Source organism: Chiloscyllium plagiosum, chromosome 12, assembly GCF_004010195.1.
Source record: "Chiloscyllium plagiosum isolate BGI_BamShark_2017 chromosome 12, ASM401019v2, whole genome shotgun sequence".
Classification (NCBI taxonomy): Eukaryota; Metazoa; Chordata; class Chondrichthyes; order Orectolobiformes; family Hemiscylliidae; genus Chiloscyllium; species Chiloscyllium plagiosum.
The window spans coordinates 40,783,314-40,802,126 of NC_057721.1; the positions used below are offsets into that span (position 1 = coordinate 40,783,314).

Here is an 18,813-nt window from a genome sequence, read left to right on the forward strand (position 1 = left end):
ATTCCTGTTGAATGTGTTCCCAGGTAAGAGTGGTAAAGTCATGCTGCCTCTATTCCAAGCTCTCCTCGATGGAGCAACTTGTTTGAGTCCCCGTTGCCTCGGTAACAGTAACGTCATCACAGCGGGCCGAACATTCCGCCATTAAAAGGGCTTCAAAAATGATCTTCTTTGTTGGTAGGTTCTTGCGTGGTGAACCCCCTCCGTCCCAATTTCACATTTTTGATTGCACCAACTCCCATGCAGTTCTTTTTGTTTGTTTTTGTTTCATTCGAATGTGTTCTGCGTTCGACAAACACGACGGAAATGGTTCGCCATCTTGAGAAGGTCTTGACGTCTCACTTTATTGTACTCTCCCTCCCCATCAATTGTCGGTAGCTGCATCCTCTTCCAAATTATCCGACTCCTGCTCACAACTCCAGATTCCGCTTTTACTTGACTTGCTGCTGAGGCAGGCAACACATTGCTCCTGTAGTCCCGCCAGCAGCTGTGATTAAAATAAATAAGTGTGGAACAGCAATTAACATTTATATAGCACCTCCAAACCTCAAAAATTGGCCCAAGACTCTAATGTTCATGAAGAATTTCCAGCCAGGAAAGAGAATAGAAGAGATTGAAGGGTGGTTGTTAATGAGGATTTAGGAGGAAGGTGGAAGCATAACAACGTGGGTGTGCTGTATATCTACTAACAAAAACAGAAATTGTTGGTGAAACTCAGCAGGTCTGGCAGCATCTGTGGGGTGGGAGAGTAGAGTTAATGTTTAGAGTCCGTTAATTCTTAATCCGTTCAATACTGGCCACAGTTCTGATGGAGTCACTTGGTGAGTTTCACCAGCAATTTCTGTTTTTGTTTCAGATCTCTACCATTTGCAGCTCTTTGTTTTAGTATTTATATGCTAACACACAGGAGACACAATTTGGATGCAGTTGCTAGAATGCAGAGTTATTGATGGTATGGAAGTGTATCTCTAGTTATAGAACTGGAGAAAGGTGTTGAAGATATTTAAACATGAAGGTGAGAATTTTAAATTAAATACAGAGGACAAAAGTCCAGTGTGTGTTATCAAGAACAGAGTGACTTGTGAGTTGGAACAGTTGTGGGATAGGATATCTGTAACACAGTTTTGAATGAGCCCAATTTCTGGAGGGTGGGAGACTTGCTCGGACAGTAATTGAATGTATTTTAAAGGTACGGTTGAAATGTTTAAACAGCAAAGAAATGAAGACAGGACAAAGGTGGCCAGTATTGAATGTTGCTTAATGCCACATTCAGTTTGTGAAGAAATGTTTATTGATTAGGAATTCTGTTGGGAATTGAATAATATGCAGAAAGTTGCAAACAATGACCTTAGACAATTGTAGAGATGAGAAACATCAGCGGTGAGGTTATAGAGTTGTGACAAAATACATTGGCTTTGGCCTGTCAGATATTCAACTGATGTTTAATTCGACAAGAATAATAGGTATTCAATTCCACAAACCTATTCTGCATTTCTGATGGGTCAAGCTGATGTGTATCAATGTTCCATTTATCTTTCCTCCATATTCCTTGATAGCCTGACCTAAAGATAACTAACTCATCATCGTTTGTGCAAAAAACAAAATCATAAGTGCCAAAATATAAAAGGAGAAAAAAGATATTTTAAAAATGAGTATTTATGTATCATCCTTCATGATCACTAATGCAATGAAAAATAGAAAATAGGAGCAGGATTCAGTATGATCATGGCTGATCATCCACTCAGTACCCAGTTCACACTTTCTCCCCATACTGTTTTGATCGCTTTAGCCCTAAGAACTATATCTAAAACTTTCTTGAAAACATTCAATGTCTTGGCCTCCATAGAATGGTTATTCTCTGGTTGAAGAAATTTCTCCTCATCTCAATCCTATATGGCCTACCCCATACCCTTAGACTGTGACCCTCTGACTCTGGATACCCATCATAGGGAACACCCTTCCTATCTTTGTCTTGTTGGAATGTTAGCGGTTTCTATGAAATTGCCCCTCTTCTTTACTCGAATGAATATATTACAAAGGAAATCTTACCCTAGGAAAGACTATTGAAGTTTAATCATCTTTGTATTGAGGGTAATGTGGCAGCTAACTTGCATGCAGCGAAGTCCCACAAATGATGTTATAGTGACCTGATTAATTGTTTTATCCAATTGCTCCTCCAACAGCACTCAAAAGCTTAATACACATCCAGGACAAAACTTTCTGCTATCAAGAGAGGATCTAACCATCTATGTTTGACATTCAATGACATCACCATCACAAGATTTCCAATATTAACATCCTACCTTTGAGCAGAAACTGACCTGACCAGCCATTTAACTGCTGAGGCTGGAAGAGCGGGTCAGAGGCTAGGAATTCTGTGGCAAGTAAACTCCTATCTTTTCAAAAACCGTCCATTGTCTTTAAGGCTCAAGTCAGAAATGCGATTGAAATTTCTCTACTTGTCTAATATCTAAGACTCAAAAAACCTCAAGCCCATTTCATGATAAAGAAGTCTTCTTGATTGACGTGCTATTCACCACCTTCAACAACTACTGCATTGATCATTGAGGCACAGTGGCAGTAGCTTATGTAATCTAGAAGGTGCAGGCAGCACTCATCCGGGTTAATTTGACAGTACCTACCAAACCACAGTAGAAGTGGGCAATAAATGCTGGCCTTGCCAGTAATACCATAGCATGCAATGATCTTTTTAAAAAAAAACCCTCACCATCACAACCCTGCAATTCTGATTTAGCAGATTTTAAAGGAAATAATTGTAAAATAACATTTCTGCTTTAAAACCTATAACTTGAAAATAAAACTTCTAAGTTAGATTTTAAACAGTCCTTTTAAGGTAGAAGTCAACAAAACCAATCAAATGTTACATTGAGCTGGTTAAAAGATTATTATGTTATTTCAGCATCAGTCACAATGTGAGGCATTCAGAATTGAGTTGGTCCTTAATCAACACAATAGGCCCTCCTATAAAGCAAGTTCAAAGCATTTTGGAGGACAGCAGGTGGAAAGGGACCTCTTGTTATTAACCTCTTTGGCTTATTTGAAATAAACTTAGCTAACATTTTGCTTTAGGGTTACGATAAAGAATGGTACTGGGGAAGAAAGAAAAAATTCGCCCCAAAGTTCAAAGTCAGGAAGCTGTATGACTTGGTGGGGAACTTGCAGGTAATGATGTTCCCATGTGTCTGCTCCCCATGGTTTTTCAGACGCTAAATGTTGGTTCGAAAGATGCAAAGGAACATTAATGAATTGCTACATTTCGTCTTGCTTATAATATACATTTCTGCCACTATGCACAGTAATGGAGGAAATGACTATTTAATACAGTTGTTATGATTCAAACTGATAATACTGGATAGGTCAGATCCCAGAATGAAACCTATTTTGCTGGATCGAAAGTTTAATTTCTGCAGTTGATTACCAAGGTAGTTAGTCACTGAACATATTCACACAAAGCTGCTAATAAAAGAATGCAACTTTATTGCACAAAAGAGAAAAACAAATAAAACCAAATATGACTATTTAGAAAGATCATAATATCAACAGCAAAGCAAAATTTAAAACTTTTTCCCAACAAGTTCCATTACTCAATCCCAGTTAAGTGTCACTCATATTTCAATGCTTTAACTTCTTAACTAATCTTTCCACTTTTGATGACTGAGGGGCTAATTTCCAGTTGCATACAATCAAACAAGGAACAAGAGTAGATCACTCAGTCCTTCTAGTCTGCTCCACCATTTAAGAGATAATTGATCTGATTTTAACCTCATGTACATTCCTGCATACTCCTGATAATATTTAACCTCTGTGGTAATCGAGAATCTATCAGCCTCTGCCTTAAAATATCTAATGTTCTGCTCTTTTGTTCTGATAGTTTGAAAACTTGCAACACAAACAGTCTTATTTTGGAGCCTTTACATAGTAAACCCCTTCTGCTAGGATGAAACTGTTCTGAACTGGAAATTCTGTCTTTCATTTACTTTTTGAAGACTTTTTAACCACTTTTCAAAAAAAACTTCACAGAATTGAAACCACATATCTATTTTATCTGTTCATTAAAATCCAAATTCCCAAATGTTATTATACATCTTTATCAAATGGTGGATAAGGGCAATCTAGTCTACTGCTTTATCCTGGATGTTTTTGGAACAGCACTCAACCAAAAAAGTGGAAAGTGCAGCTTCACACTCCTGACGTGTGCCTTGTAAATAGTAGGCAGGCTTTTAGGAATAACAAAAAGTGAGTAATTGCTGTAGAATACCCAGTCTGTTTTTCTAGTCACCATATTTACATGGCATATCCAGTTAGATTTCTGGTCAATGGGAACACCTAGGATGTGATGGATGGGGAATTTGTGGTTATATTTACCTTGTCATTGCTGGCGCTAGAGTGGCATGAACATTACTTACCATTTCACAGCCCAAAGTGTAAACTTTGTCAATACTTGCTAAATGTAGACATGAATTGCTTAATTATTTGAATTGAGGGTTGTAGTGTACATTGCGATCATCATTGAACATTCTCACTAGCATATAAAATATAACACATTTTATGCATTTCACTGATTAAAGTTTAAAATTATCTTACTGGATAGGAAATGATTTGAAAATTCCTGAGCTTCTGAAATGACTAGTAAAATGCAAGTTGTTTTCTTTCTTCCCTGAAGGACATTAGTAAACGTGGAGTTTTGACAGCAATTTGGTAGCTTCTGTTGGTTCATTTTCTTGTATGAGTCCACAAATTGATCAAGTTGATGCAATTTAGATGTGAAAGTTGAGGAAGCTGGTGGCATAGTGGTAATGTAACTGGACTAATGGTGAGAATCCCAACCTAATGTTCTAGGAACATAGATTTGAATCCCACCTTGGCTAGTAAGTTTTTAAAAAATCTGGAATTTAAAGTAATGGTGACTATGCAACCATTATCCATTGTTGTAAAAATGCATCTGATTTGCCTGTGTCCTTCATGATGGAAATCTGCTATCCTTATGAGGTCTGGCCTACAAGTGACTCCAATCTTACAGCAATGCTGGTGACTGAGCTGCCCCCAGGTAATAAATGCTAGTCTAGCCAGCGATGCCCACATCACATTGCGGGGAGAAAAGATTACTTGGTTGTTATGGCACCCATTACAATAAGGTTTCATTAAGTCATTGATCTGAAATGTTAGATATTTCTGTCTCTACAGATACTGTTTTTATTTTAGAATTTTCAGCATCGCAATATTTTGCTTTTGCCCAAAATGTTATAATTGAACACTAACCAGTTTGTAATATGACAATTGTTAATGAAATTGCTGGTTAGCAACAAAACTCAGCTAGAACTATTCTTTACTTAATGATTTTTCTCAAGTTGATCTCCCAAGGCATTTATAGTTAATAAGTAGAAAGGAAACAAGTGTAAATAAATTACCAAAATTATACCTTTAATTTAAGATCAATGTTCTCTGCTTCAAATTTCATAGTCTTTAATTAATATTCAATCAACTAAATGAATTGCCCAAATGTATATGATTGAGTTTCGGTCCCAAATACAGCTAAACAATACTAACTTCTTTGTACATTAATACATTTTAAATAGTTTGTTTAATAAGTCTGTACAACAGAAAATACAGCATTTACGTGTCTCGCTCTACAATTAAGAGATTTACAGCATAAGTATGAATATAGCAAGAGTAACTTTACAAAACTGTAAAACTGAGGAAATTAGCCTTCCTTGACAATATAAGTTATAATATAAATCGATTCAATGAATCAGTACATGATAAATAGTTGTTTGTTTGTGTCCTTTTAATATTTAAATGGAGCCTTGAACACTCTGATGGGACTCTTAGTGGGTTGTTGATACTGATGTTCTAGTTTTATTCACCGCTTTGGATTTTCAGGACCAAACTGTAGCTTTGTCTTCATGGTTGTCATTGTGTCAGTACGTTGTGAGGAACTTTTAAGAAGCCAGTCCCAATAAAAAGCCTCCAACAAAGCCACTGGCCAGCACGATATTCTTCTTCACAAATTCAGCTGACTGTGAGAAAAAACAGTCACCAGTCAAGTGTTAGTACTTAAAACCTGGATATTTGCTTATAAGTACATATCATTCACAATTTTATGACTTCAAACATATGAACAAGGAACAAGAGTAAACCACTTGAGTCTGTTTCACCATTCATTAAGATTGGGCTGATCTGATTTTAACCTCAAGTCTACATTTCTACGTATCCCTGAGAATCTTTTATCCCTTGGCAATCAAGAATCTAAATATAAAATATTTTGAGGGAGGGAATTCCCTTGCAGAAAAATTGTTTTCTTATCACTGTTCTCAATGTAGCTCAGTTTATAACTGCAAAAGACAAAATACTTTGGTGTGTGTGTAAGAGAAACAGGATATGGATTTACAGTGTTTGAATGGAAAATTTCTAATACACAATTGTGGTAGCTTTCTGCTCGGAGTCTTGTTCAAAATTAAATCAACAATTTCTTTTAAGTGCAATTTTTAGAAAGGGGGTTACCAAGGACTCCTGAATGATTCTGCAGTTTGGTACTAAACCTTACAATTCAAGAAAATACCAGATTTGATTCTTGGTCTGTGTCGAGTTTCAATGAGGAAACTTATATGGGAACTACACTTGGGTTAAGTTATGGGTTCAACCTCATGTCTTTTAAAGTTGGCTTTTCTAATTTCAGAACATACCGAATGAGGGTTGGAGGAACAAATAAACTAGTAAAGTTTACCACTTCTTTCCACTGAAATATTGGTTTGGACCCAGCTGAAATCCTCCCCATGTCAGTGCAGTAGTCCAGCAGCACTAAATACAGTAGCGCCTCGACATATGAACAACCCTGTTCACGAACAAATCGGTTTACGAACAGGATTGTACGTAAAATTTTGCTTCAACGTACGTACGAAATTCAAGGTACGAACGAAGGTACAAACGCAAAAAGCCTATGCACGACCACGTGGTTTCATTGTTCTGCTTTGCTACGCGCTTGTTGAATGCAAAAGTCTTGGGCCCCGCATGATCTCATTCAGTTCGTCTTTGGCGCGTGCGCTGTGAACAGCGTTCGTTGCTACGTCCAAGCATTCTTATGTCATCCGAAAAATGGATTCAGTTTACGAACTTCTCGTTTCGCGAACTGGGTCCCGGAACGGATTAAGTTCGTAAGTCGAGGCGCTACTGTAGTTGCAGCCAAAGTAGCCTTAGTATGCAGAATGAACGTTAGGACAAGATACTAGAAGGCTGCCAACAACTGTGAAAGTGTACCTTACAGAAGTCTGGAAATTATGAGAAGGTTGGAAGAAAATTCTGTGGGGAAATACTGCTAATCTGTACATAAAATACCACACTTAAAACAGAGAAGATTTTGAGTGCAGTTTTCTCACCTCTTCAATAAAGGTGTTGATTTCAGGAGCAGCTTTATTTGCTTTCTTTCTCAATTGTCGTTTTGCTTTATTCACATCTTTTTCAACTCTTTTCCAATCCACTTTAATATAGCCACTGTGATTTGCAACCTGAGAGAAAAATATGCCTTAATGAGTTGTTCTGCTTTAATGTGCATTTCATTAACACAAATTCGCTACAGCATGATTGACAATTTGGGGACACTGTTTATAAAGCATGAAGTTTTAAAGCATGTATTGGTTATAACTCAATTTCAGCCCCATTAGTTTAAATTATGTTGCTATTACGCGATTTTCTTAACACGGGATTGCACAAGAATGGAACTGTACTATAGCAGAACTGACTGTATGAGATATTCTTTGCAGTATATTGTACTTGTAAGTAAGTTCCACAAATTTTTTCAATTAACACAGACAAATGATTCCCTCAATAGCAATTTCACACCTATGGAACGAGTGAGATATTGAAGCAGCAAATCATACTGTACAAGGAAAATATACAAAACTAGAGAACTTTTATCGAACTTTGGATAATTCAAATTTATCAGCTTCAAATTATACAAAAGTTATGCAGTTGGGACTTGCAAAACAGTTTATTCATAAATGCTTTAGTTTCTAAATAAGTGAAACAAGACACTAAATTTGTGAAACAATTCATGCAATCAATAGTTTTGTTTGTTTAAATGTGACAATAGACAATAGGTGCAGGAGTAGGCCATTCAGTCCTTTGAGCCTGCACCGCCATTCAATATGATCATTGCTGATCATTCCTAATCAGTATCCTGTTCCTGCCTTATCTCCATAACCCTTGATTCCACTATCTTTGAGAGCTCTATCCAACTCCTTCTTAAATGAATCCAGAGTGTGGGCCTCCACTGCCCATGTGGTGCTTGTTTGCAGTCCCTTTGACCAACTGGACTACAGAATCAAATCAAGACTTGTCCGCTAACCATATCCGATAATAAATATGGAATTGAGATATAGAAATAAGAGCTCTGACTTTAACACTAAGCTCATTCGTATTCTTTACTGTCTATAGCCTGTTTACTACCAAGATGTATGTTTGGGCTCAGATGTTTCACATTGATATTGCCACCATATGTGACACTTGATGTGCAAGGGAATGCCAGCGCAAGGAACAAGGTAATGGATACCTTCATCTGGAAAGGTAAATGAGAAGAAGTGTCTCCTCCACAGACTTTGTCATTAAAAATTATCTATTTAGCCATCTCGGATACGTCACGTGGGATAAACAAATGACTCGTGCTTGCCCAGAACCAGTAAGCTACAGCATGTCTATTCCAACACTGTTAAAAATCACACAACACCAGGTTATAGTCCAACAGGTTTAATTGGAAGCACACTAGCTTTCGGAGCGACGCTCCTTCATCAGGTGATTGTGGAGGGCTCGATCGTAACAGAATTTATAGCAAACATTTGCAGTGTGATGTAACTGAAATTATACATTGAAGAATTGATTGTCTGTTAAGCCTTTCATCTGTTAGAATACAGTGATAGTTTCACTTCTTTCATGTGTAAATCACAAAACCCTTTTTTTAAAGTTGCATTCTCGGGTTAGCTGTTAACAATGGTGATAGCTAGACAATATGTTGAAGGTGTTAGTCCCCTGTGTTCTCTGTCTATGACCTGATGTTTAGAATCAATTAGCTCCGAAAGCTAATGTGCTTCCAATTAAACCTGTTGGACTATAACCTGGTGTTGTGTGATTTTTAACTTTGTACACCCCAGTCCAACACCGGCATCTCCGAATTATTCCAATACTGGATGCTACAGATGATTCCAAAGAACAATTTTGTGCCAATCTCAAACACACCCTTGCCTGAGTCCCAAAAGGTGACAATCTGATTCTTCTGGGTGACTTCAACACCAGAGTTGGAATGCACGCAGACCACTGGGAAGATGTACCTGGCAAAGAGGGGTTAGGGAAATCCAACAGCCACAAAACCCTGCTCCCGATCAAGTGCTTTATCATAATCAAAATAACATTCTGCCAAAGGTCTTATTGCAACACCCTCACTCCAAGCACTACCATTTACTCGACTACATCATCTGAGTGAGGGACTATAAGAATGTTGTTTTGCCTGCACCATAACAGGTGCCAACAACTGCTGGACAGACCACTGCCTAATTTTCTCTGTCAGCAAAATTAATGTAGCCCCAATGCATTTACAGCAAAAAAGTGCAATGCCTCATGTTTATGCACTAAAAGACCCTGATAAAAGAGTCCAAATCAGCCACCACTTCATTGTCAAACTGACAACTCCCGGTGATGTAAAGATATTGTGTCCACAGTCTGCCTTCAAGGCCTCCATAATCAATATCTGGAAAGAGGTTTTCAGTTTCTCGACCAGGAAAACCAGGAGTTGACAGGCCACAAGTGCAAGGCACTTCTGAATGCAAAATAGCAATCAACTTAAGAACAGGAAACTAGTTGAAGACTGAGATCCTGGAAAAAAACTGGCAACCTAAAGAACAGATGGTGGATAGAGAATGTGTAAGAGATTCAGTGATTAGCCAACAATCATGATATATAAGATTTCTTTAGCACAATCAAGACTAAGGTTCATGCACCCAAGATCCTACTCCAGGATTTGCCAAGGCATGGGGACAGTCTGCACTTACTGGATTGAGCATTTCAATGACTTCCTTAAGAGTCCATCCTCAAAGTGAGTATCTAAAGCATGCTACCTAATGCCATCTCAGCACAATCTCAAACTGGTATGAGGTAGAAAAGGCCATTTGTCAGCTAAAGAAACAATGTTAGGAGCAATGGGAATTCTGCTGAAACACTGAAATATGATGGACAATCACTAATGACATTAAGAGATATCAGATTTGACATAATTGTAACTATCTTCATGAAAGATAGTAGGCCTAACTGTAGGGATTATAGAGGAACTTGCTGGCTGTTGGCCACAAGCAAAGTTTTTTATTGCAAGAATTTTCAATTGCCTTCTGCTTGTGGCTGAAGAGCTCTTTCCAGAGTCGCAATGCAAAATCTGCCTTCTGAAGGACACGATGTATGTGAATCACCACTGTCCAGCAACTACAAGAGAAATATAGAGAACAGCACCTTCTACTCTCACTAAGGCTTTTGACACTATCAATCATGAGATATTATGAAGCATCGTCCACTGTGTTGGCTGTTCTCAAAAGTCTGTCACCATCCTCTACTTGTTCCACGAAGACATGGAAGCTGTGATTCTAAGCAACAGATCCACCACAGATCCAAACACTGTCGGACTAGGAACAAGCAATTATCACACTTCTGCTTTTCTCGACTTTGCTTGCTGCAATACTTCATCTTGTCCTCAGCAAGCTCCCTGCAGAACCGGAGCTAATCCACAGAATAAACTCCGCTACCCATACAATCTTTGTGGTAGCACAAACTTAGAGGCTGAGCACCAAGCCATTGAAAATACTCTCACTAAGGCATATGAAAATTGACACCTTATACTGACTATTTGTAAGACAAAGGTCCTCTCCAAACATCCCTTGAAAAATGTAGACCACGTCTCTATCTTTGAAGCCTGCAGTCAACATTGGTAGCTGTTGTTGATAGGGTTCAGCACTGTCTTCAGTGGGTCAGCTCAGCCTTTGCTTGCTTGTGTGTGTGTGTTTTGGAAGTCCAGGATCTCAAACCTGGCAATAAAGCTCATTGTGATATCTACCATCTAATTGGCTCAGAGGTGGACAATGTACAGCAAGCACCTCAAGACTCTGGAGAAGTACCATCAGTACTGCATCAGTAAGATAAAGCTAATCCATTAGCAGGATAGGTGCATGACGATCACTGTTTTTGCTCAGACTGGCATCTGCAACACCAATGCACTAACCACACTCAATCTGCTTCACCATATCATCTTGAAATGTTTTAAGGACACCCTCAAAGTCTACTTGAAAAGTGTAAAATACCCATTTGATATCTGGAAAACCATGGTCAAAAGACTGCTTGAAATGAAAGGGAAACATTTAGGCAGGCTCTGTACACTTTTAGTCAAACCATTGATGGGAAGCTGATGTTAAGTATTGACAGAGAAAGGAGCAGGATCCTGACATCCACCTTCCTATTGATCCAACCACCATCTGCCCTATCTGGAATAGAAATGACAGATCATGCGCTGGGCTCTTCAGTCACCTGAAAATATATTTTTAATGTGGAAACAAGTTACCTCCATCATTAACGACAGAAAAGAGTGAAGGAGGAGGAGATGAAGATGAAGCAATGTAAACTAACAATTGTTATATAAGCAGGCCTATGTAACTTGAAATAAGAACAGAAAATGCTAAAATTACAAAAGTCAAGCAGGATTTATAGAAATAAAATTCATTAATATTTCAAGATAATTACTTTAGAATGAAAACAAATAAAATTTGTGACAGTTTTAAACTTCCCCATGCCTTGGCAAATCTTGGGGAGGAGATGAAAGAAAGAATGAAGTGAAAAGTTTATAATAGAGCGGAAGGAAGAAGAGAACGGACATGGTCAGGAGCCCTGTCAGGTGCAATAGGGTTGGTTGATGAATCCTTGATGGATAGAAGAGGAATCCATGGAATAACTCATGGGAAGAACAGAGAACATTCACAAATTTTTTTGCATTTACTTCAGATTTCTAACATCTGCACCTTTTGCTGAATAAGACTTTCGGCCACGTTTGTATGCAGTTCTGGTTGCCACATTATAGGAAGAATGTGGAGGCTTTGGAGAGGTTGCAAAAGAGATTAATCAGGATGTTGCCTGGACCTTTACCTTTAAGAATGTTGAAAGCTAGCAAGGACTTAAGAGAAGCACAGAAAATCTGGAACAAGGTAACAATGTAACCTTTGGTTGAAACAACTAGCTAAGAGTGTTGCCTGGATACAAAAATAAATTCAAATTCGGCTAATCAGTTTAAATTATGCCCCAAGATACTAAACTCCAGTCAAATTTGAATTTAGTATTTTGACAATATTAAAACCAATGAAATAATCCAACGTTTTGGGTATAAATATCAGATATTTTGAACAGTTACCCCGAGCGGCAAAGAGCACCAACAAAAAACAATATAGAATGCCCACAGAACTGCTCTCTTAAAAGGTACTTTTATCTATCAAAGATCTGTGAAGCAGAATCTCTAAGAAGAAGTAAATAAATTACCTATAAGGAGAGGTTGGACAAACTTGGATTGTTTTCACTAGAACAGAGGCTGAGAGACAACTTGATAGAAGTAGTCAAAATTATGACAGGCAGGGATAGGGTGGATAATTGGAGTCCTTTTTGCAGGGTGGAAATCTTAAATAGAAAGGGGCATAGGTTTAAAGTGATAGGGGACAAGTTTAAAGGAGATGTGTGAGGCAAGTGCCTGGAACATGCTGCCAGGGGAGGTGGTAAGAAGTAGATACGATAGCAAAATTTAAGAAGCATTTAGAGACAAATGAACAGGCAGGGATTGGGGGATTTGGACCATGTACTGACAGATGAGATTAGTTTAGAATGGCATCAAGGCACAGACCTGGTGAGCTGAAATGTCTGTTTTGTGTTATATGGTTCTGTGTTCCATTTTATGTAGGTTACTTGAGTAGGTTACAGACTGAAATCCATCATTCCTATTTCTAATTTTCCTCTTACCCGTTGTCATCATGCCTTTTCAGTTCTTGGCTCAGGTAGTTTGCCTTGGCAAGATAATTCCCCAACTTCTTGGCACTCCTCAACTTTACTACTTTACTGGCATCTTCCTGGGCTCAACTCTTGAAAAGAGATGGACATTTTCTTTCTGTGCCTCCCTAGGCAAGCTCTGAAATGCTCAACAAAGCACTCCTTAGGAGCATAACCTTATCTTAATCTGGCAGTGATCTTCCTATCTTGTGTGCCTGTTGAGGGGGTAATCTTGCCAAATTTTTAAAAATTTACTCATGGGAGTCGGGTGTTGTGCACAATACAGCATTTATTGCCCTTGAGAATGTAGTGATCAAATACCTTCTTGAACTGCTACAGTCCATATGCTGTACATAGATCCACAGTGCCCTTAGGAAGGGAATTCCAGGATATTGATCCAATGATGTTGAAGGAATGGTATTGTTTCCAAATCAGAAAGATGAGTGGCTTGGAAGGGAACGTTTAAGAGGTGGTGTTCTGTTGCATTTGTTCTTCTAGATGGTAGGACGTGTGTGAGGCAAGAGTTATAGGTGCCTAGAACACACTGCCAGCGCAGGTACCTCCTTCGGAGCATGCCTCCTATGGATATTTGGATGATCTTCTCCTTAAACGTGCTCCTCCCGGTGCTGACTCTATTGACTTTGCCAATTAATCAATCATCACTACTTTACATCTCCCTTCAAAATATCATGCCCTTGACTTCCGAGTGCTCCCTGTTGTTATGAAGTTGTTGGTATACTGTACCTTTAAGAGTGTTGAAAGCTAGCAAGGAGTTAAGAGAAGCACAGAAAATCTGGAACAAGATAACAATGTAACCTTTGGTTGAAACAACTAGCGAAGAGCTGTGTTGCCTGGATACAAAAATAAATTCAAATTCGGCCAATCAGTTTAAATTATGCCCCAAAATACCAAACTCCAGTCAAGTTTGAATTTAGTATTTTGACAATATTAAAACCAATGAAATAATTCAATGTTTTGGGTATAAATATCAGATATTTTGAATAGTTACCCAGAGTGGCAAAGAGCACCAACAAAAACAGAACAATACAGGCTGCCCACAGAACTGCTCTCTTAAAAGGTACTTTTATCTATCAAAGATCTGTGAAGCAGAATCTCTAAGAAGAAAAGAAGACAGAGGAAAATCTAGAGGAGGCACTCGGCTAAGCTGCTGGTTTTGAAATGTGATTTTATCTTTGTAAATAGTAATTGGGATTTTTAATCGGACCAGTAGTCTAGAGGGGAAGGTAAAAGATAGGTTTAGAAAAAGGAGTGTAAATAGTTGTTAGTTGATTATTCTCTGTTAGACTTAAAACAAAAGTTGTTAATTTTTACCTTACATAGTGACTTTTGGGATAGTTCTTTGCCTCTTGAATTTTAACAGATTACAGGATGGGGTGAATCTTTTCTGTGTTGCTGGTTTAAATTAGCAGAAGGGTTTACCCTGTGCCATAACACTGTGGATACTTTTTATCAACATCTTGCTTTGAAGGAATCCCTAAGTGAAGATGCCCTTGTGACTATGTGTTCCATCACTTAGCATTCCCTGCCCAGACAGTTGGAATGGTGGTGTGGCTTGTAATATCAAATTACATAATCTTGATCAGATTCCTTCTTCTCTGGAACATACTTCTTGTCAGCATCTCATTTTATTCTGCCCTACTGCCACACAGAAAATCCTTATTTGCAATGTTAACTCCGGTACCATTAAAATGTTTCTCACTGAGATATAGTAAAATGTTTTTCCACAAGGTTCTGTATTAAAAAATGGCTTATCCACAGTAATTCAACCTCATTGATCATGCTCTCACTTTTTTAGCTAACTGCCCTCTTATCCTTCTTCAATCACCACCCATCACCACCCCCCATGAACTCCCCAGCTCATATTCAGAGCCTTCATCTTGCCATCGCATGTAGCCATATTATCAATTACAAGACCATCTCTGACTTCCCAGTATCTCTCATGTCCACATCTGCATCTCAACATTACTTCCTTCTGAACCAGTGCCTGGGAATAAACCACTCTCCCAACTCATTTTTAGACTCTCCATTTGTCACAATAATTTTGCAGTTATCGATCTCAATCATATTCTTGATGCCATCATTCACATTAAAATGGTTACTTTCTCAATCCTGGCCATTCTGATACTACAGTTCTCACCTCTGGGAAATGCAGTCTTGAATGTATACGGTGGGCAAAATAATCTTCTCTGGCTAACCTCTCTTCAAGAATGAGGAGCTCAAGCTCACCACTATTACCCACAGACGGCGACAACACTACAACGACTTACCATCTTATTTGCACATTTACAGTTGTTCAAATTACAACTAGACTTGAAAAAAGGCATCTAAATAATTGTATATGGAATCAAAGCAAAATTCTATCCGTAGGATTCCAAAAAGTACAAATTATTTGCTGTTCAGCTCAAATTATATCGGAATATGACAACAGTAAAGTACAATGAAAAGTAAGAAGTCCAAATAAATATTAATTTGGTCAGTCAAAAAAGATTGTTTTCAAGTGATTAATATCTATATTTTGCATTTGCCTGTGTACTGTGTTTATTACAATATTTAAGCAATTGTTGACATCATCAAGAAATGATTATAAAATTGTGCGGTTGAGGGATGCTATGGTGGAGTGATAGAGTCCCCATGTCTGAGCAAGGAGGCTGAGGTTCAAGCCTCACTTGCTCCAGAGGGGTAGAACAATATTTCTGAACAGATCAATTAGAAAATATCTAAAGCTGTGGGGTTAGAAAAAAGCAAATGCGTCTGAAGTCTGTCTCTTTATGATGCAATTTAATGTTGTTACTACTATTTTGTCAGCATAGGGGCAATTTTGATTCAATTGATGTTACGATACTGGCTGTGTGTCTACTCTTTTCTAAAGATTTGCTTCCTATGTGTGAGTCAACATATTGCTCAATCCCTTCTGAGTTAAGAAGGACCTCTCATTATTTCTTGAACTTACATAAATTGTGCAACACCACTAGTGAAACATATCTCTTGCTTGAGCTGTTGTGTAGTTATATTTCATTGACAAGGCAGTCCACACCACTAAGCTCACAAAGCTGCAACAATATGGACAAAATTACCAATTTACATCAAACCAAAATCACATGAATAAAATAAACCTTTTCAAGTTAACAGTAGCATTTGGAAACATATGACAGACATTTTGTTTTCATTAATGGAATGTGGCCATCACCGGGACAGCCTTTATTACCTATCCCTCGTTACTCACAGAACAATTAGGATTCAACCACATTGCTGTGGATCTGGAGTCAAACCAGTTTCAAGTGTGTTTTTATGACAATCAACAGTGACTACATGGTCACCATTGGCTAGCTTTTAAGTCCAGGTTTTTATTAAATTCAAATTTCACCATGTATCATTGTGGGACTTGAAACCATGTCCACAGAACATTAACCAAGGATTCTGGATTACTAGTCCAGTGACATTATCACTACACCAATGCCTCCAGGTGCAGTGAAGTCTTGCTTCACTTTAAATATATTAGAGCCAGCATGATTCACAGTATTGTGCAAAGTTCAAAAAAAGTTTAGTCTTGTTATAATTTCTTGTAAGGAAGAATTTTGCTTCTACCTAAATTACTGCTGGGAGGTGCAAAGCTTGTTTGTCTCCTTTGTGACTTATTTTTGTCACATACCTAAAGAAATAAGAAACTCGATGTGCATGGAATTTTTTTCTTATTCTTTCAAGGGATGTTGGTGTTGCTGATGAAGCCAGCACTTACTGCCCACCTCTAATTGCCTTTGCAAGTGGTGGTGAGCTGCCTTCATGAGATGCTGCAAACCATGTGGTATAGAGGATCCAGCAATAGTGAAGGAACAGTGATATAGTTTCAGGTCAGGATGCTGTGTGGCTTGGAAAGAAACTTGCAAATGGTGGTATTCCCATATATCAGCTACCTTTGTCCTCCTAGGCAGGACATGTTGCAGGATTGGAATGTATTGTGAAATAGGTTTTGATAAGTTTCCCCATGGGGCTGATTGCTTAAAACTGCAATGACAACTCTGAGTGAAGAAATTTCTTGTCACCTTTTAGAATTTTCTACTCAGCTCCATCACTGATTCCATCTAAAGTTAAGAAAGACAGATATTTTGGTCTCTCATATACTGCTGGCTTTGAGGCTCTTGCACAATTTATTTCATTTTAAATAACACTGCACCCTACTACTGTGAAACCTTTTTGTCAATATTTTTAAAAATTAAAATGTTGACTACTAGAAATATTTAAATTAACATTTATTTACCTGCATCAAAAGGAACCCACCACCAATAGCTGTAGCAGCCAGCTTGCCAATCTTCTGAAACACAAAACCTGCACACCTAAAAATGATGAAAACAGAGTTTATTTTGGTTTTAGTTCAGGTTACTCTTCAAAAGTACTTATTTGGATAAGCAATGTTGCCAATGTTGGGTTTTCTGGTCTCTTTTCATATTCCCAGACCAATAGTAAAATTACATTATTTGTTCAATAATCTGTCAAGCTCACTTTGAGCCAAATGCCAACTTACTTTCATTACCAACAAGAAAGATAGATTGCTAGTTGCAATTGGAATCATACATCTTTTTAAAAGTTTTGCTATTGCGGACTTAAACCAAATATTCACAAAATTAATTAAAACTTTCAGCTCAGAAAGTTTGTTTCATGCCCTTATCTTAAGAAACATAGAAAAGAATAAAAACTTTACTCTTCAGCTTCAAAACCTGGATATAAAAATACATATATGGAATGAGAACCTCCTCTTTGTTGGCTATTAGAAAGTTGAGTATGAGTTTATCTTTTGATTGTATTTTTGATTAACAGTTTATAGAAATCAGAAATATCAGTAGAGCACGCTTTTAGACGATTGGATTGGAGATGTATTTGTGGTACAATTAATAGGGAGTTTAAATCTGTATACCAACTTTGAGGGAGTATCTTAGTCAAAAATAAAGCAAGAAAATATTAAATATGCCAAATGGACATCTTTTAGTTTGAGTAAATAATGTATATATTTATAACAAGTGGAAAATTGGAGATTTTAAACATTATCAAAAACAGATCATAAATATATAATACCAGAGCATTAGTTAAGGATTCCCTTAGGCTACTTTGTGATAATGACATTTACAATGAAACAAAGTTTAAAAGTCCCCCTTCCATAGTTATACTGGCACCATCCCTCACTTTTTCCTCCGCTACATTGACTGTATTGGTGCTGCCTCTTGCTCCCACGAAGAGCTTGAACACTTCACTAACTTCACCCACATCTTTGACCCTGACCTCAAATTCGCCTGGAACATCTCTGTTTTCATCTCCGTTAATTGACTGAGCACTGACATCCATTTCAAACCCACCAACTCCCACAGCTACCTCGACTACATCTCCTCTCATCCGCCCTCCTGCAAAAATGTGATCCCATAATCCCAATTCCTCCGCCTCCACCGCATCTGCTCCCAGGATGACAGATTCCACTCCAGGACACACCAAATGTCTTTCTACATCAAGGACTGTAATTTCCCCTCTCTGTGATTAATAATGCCCTCCTCCATTTCCCGCAGCTCTGCCCTTAAACTCCCTTCCCCCAATTACAATAAGTTAGAGTTCCCCTGGTCCTCACATTCCACCCCACCAATCTCCAAATCCAATGTATAATCCTCCGCCATTTTCACCACCTGCAGTCAGACCCCACCACCAAAAAGATATTTCCTTCCCCACCCCTATTTGCCTTCTGTAGGG

General features: G+C 38.1%; 2 protein-coding genes and 1 long non-coding RNA gene across 5 annotated transcripts in view; 1 reads left to right on the forward strand and 2 right to left on the reverse strand.

The window, feature by feature from the left end:
• The window catches only part of efhc2 (EF-hand domain (C-terminal) containing 2), a 122,629-nt gene extending 120,519 nt beyond the window's left edge, over positions 1-2,110 (reverse strand). The window contains exons 1-2 of one of the 2 annotated variants that reach the window (XM_043700860.1): positions 2,047-2,110; positions 1-484 (exon numbers count right to left, since the gene is read on the reverse strand). In XM_043700860.1, the coding sequence (XP_043556795.1) occupies positions 1-117 (117 nt within the window). In that variant the 5' untranslated portion in view covers positions 118-484; positions 2,047-2,110. Of the gene's footprint in view, positions 558-2,046 lie in introns of those variants that run through there. The other variant, XM_043700858.1, reaches the window with a different exon arrangement.
• Positions 95-18,813, forward strand: part of LOC122555147 — a 22,886-nt gene continuing 4,167 nt past the window's right edge. The window contains exons 1-2 of the long non-coding RNA XR_006313188.1: positions 95-174; positions 8,449-8,577. This is a non-coding gene — a long non-coding RNA (uncharacterized LOC122555147). The remainder of the gene's footprint in view (positions 175-8,448; positions 8,578-18,813) is intronic.
• fundc1 (FUN14 domain containing 1) overlaps positions 5,419-18,813 on the reverse strand; it is a 26,849-nt gene continuing 13,454 nt past the window's right edge. For both annotated transcript variants that reach the window (XM_043700862.1, XM_043700861.1), the window contains 3 exons: positions 17,342-17,417; positions 7,392-7,520; positions 5,419-6,035 (listed from right to left, as the gene is read on the reverse strand). In XM_043700862.1, coding sequence (XP_043556797.1) covers positions 5,958-6,035; positions 7,392-7,520; positions 17,342-17,417 — 283 coding nt within the window. In that variant the 3' untranslated portion in view covers positions 5,419-5,957. The remainder of the gene's footprint in view (positions 6,036-7,391; positions 7,521-17,341; positions 17,418-18,813) is intronic.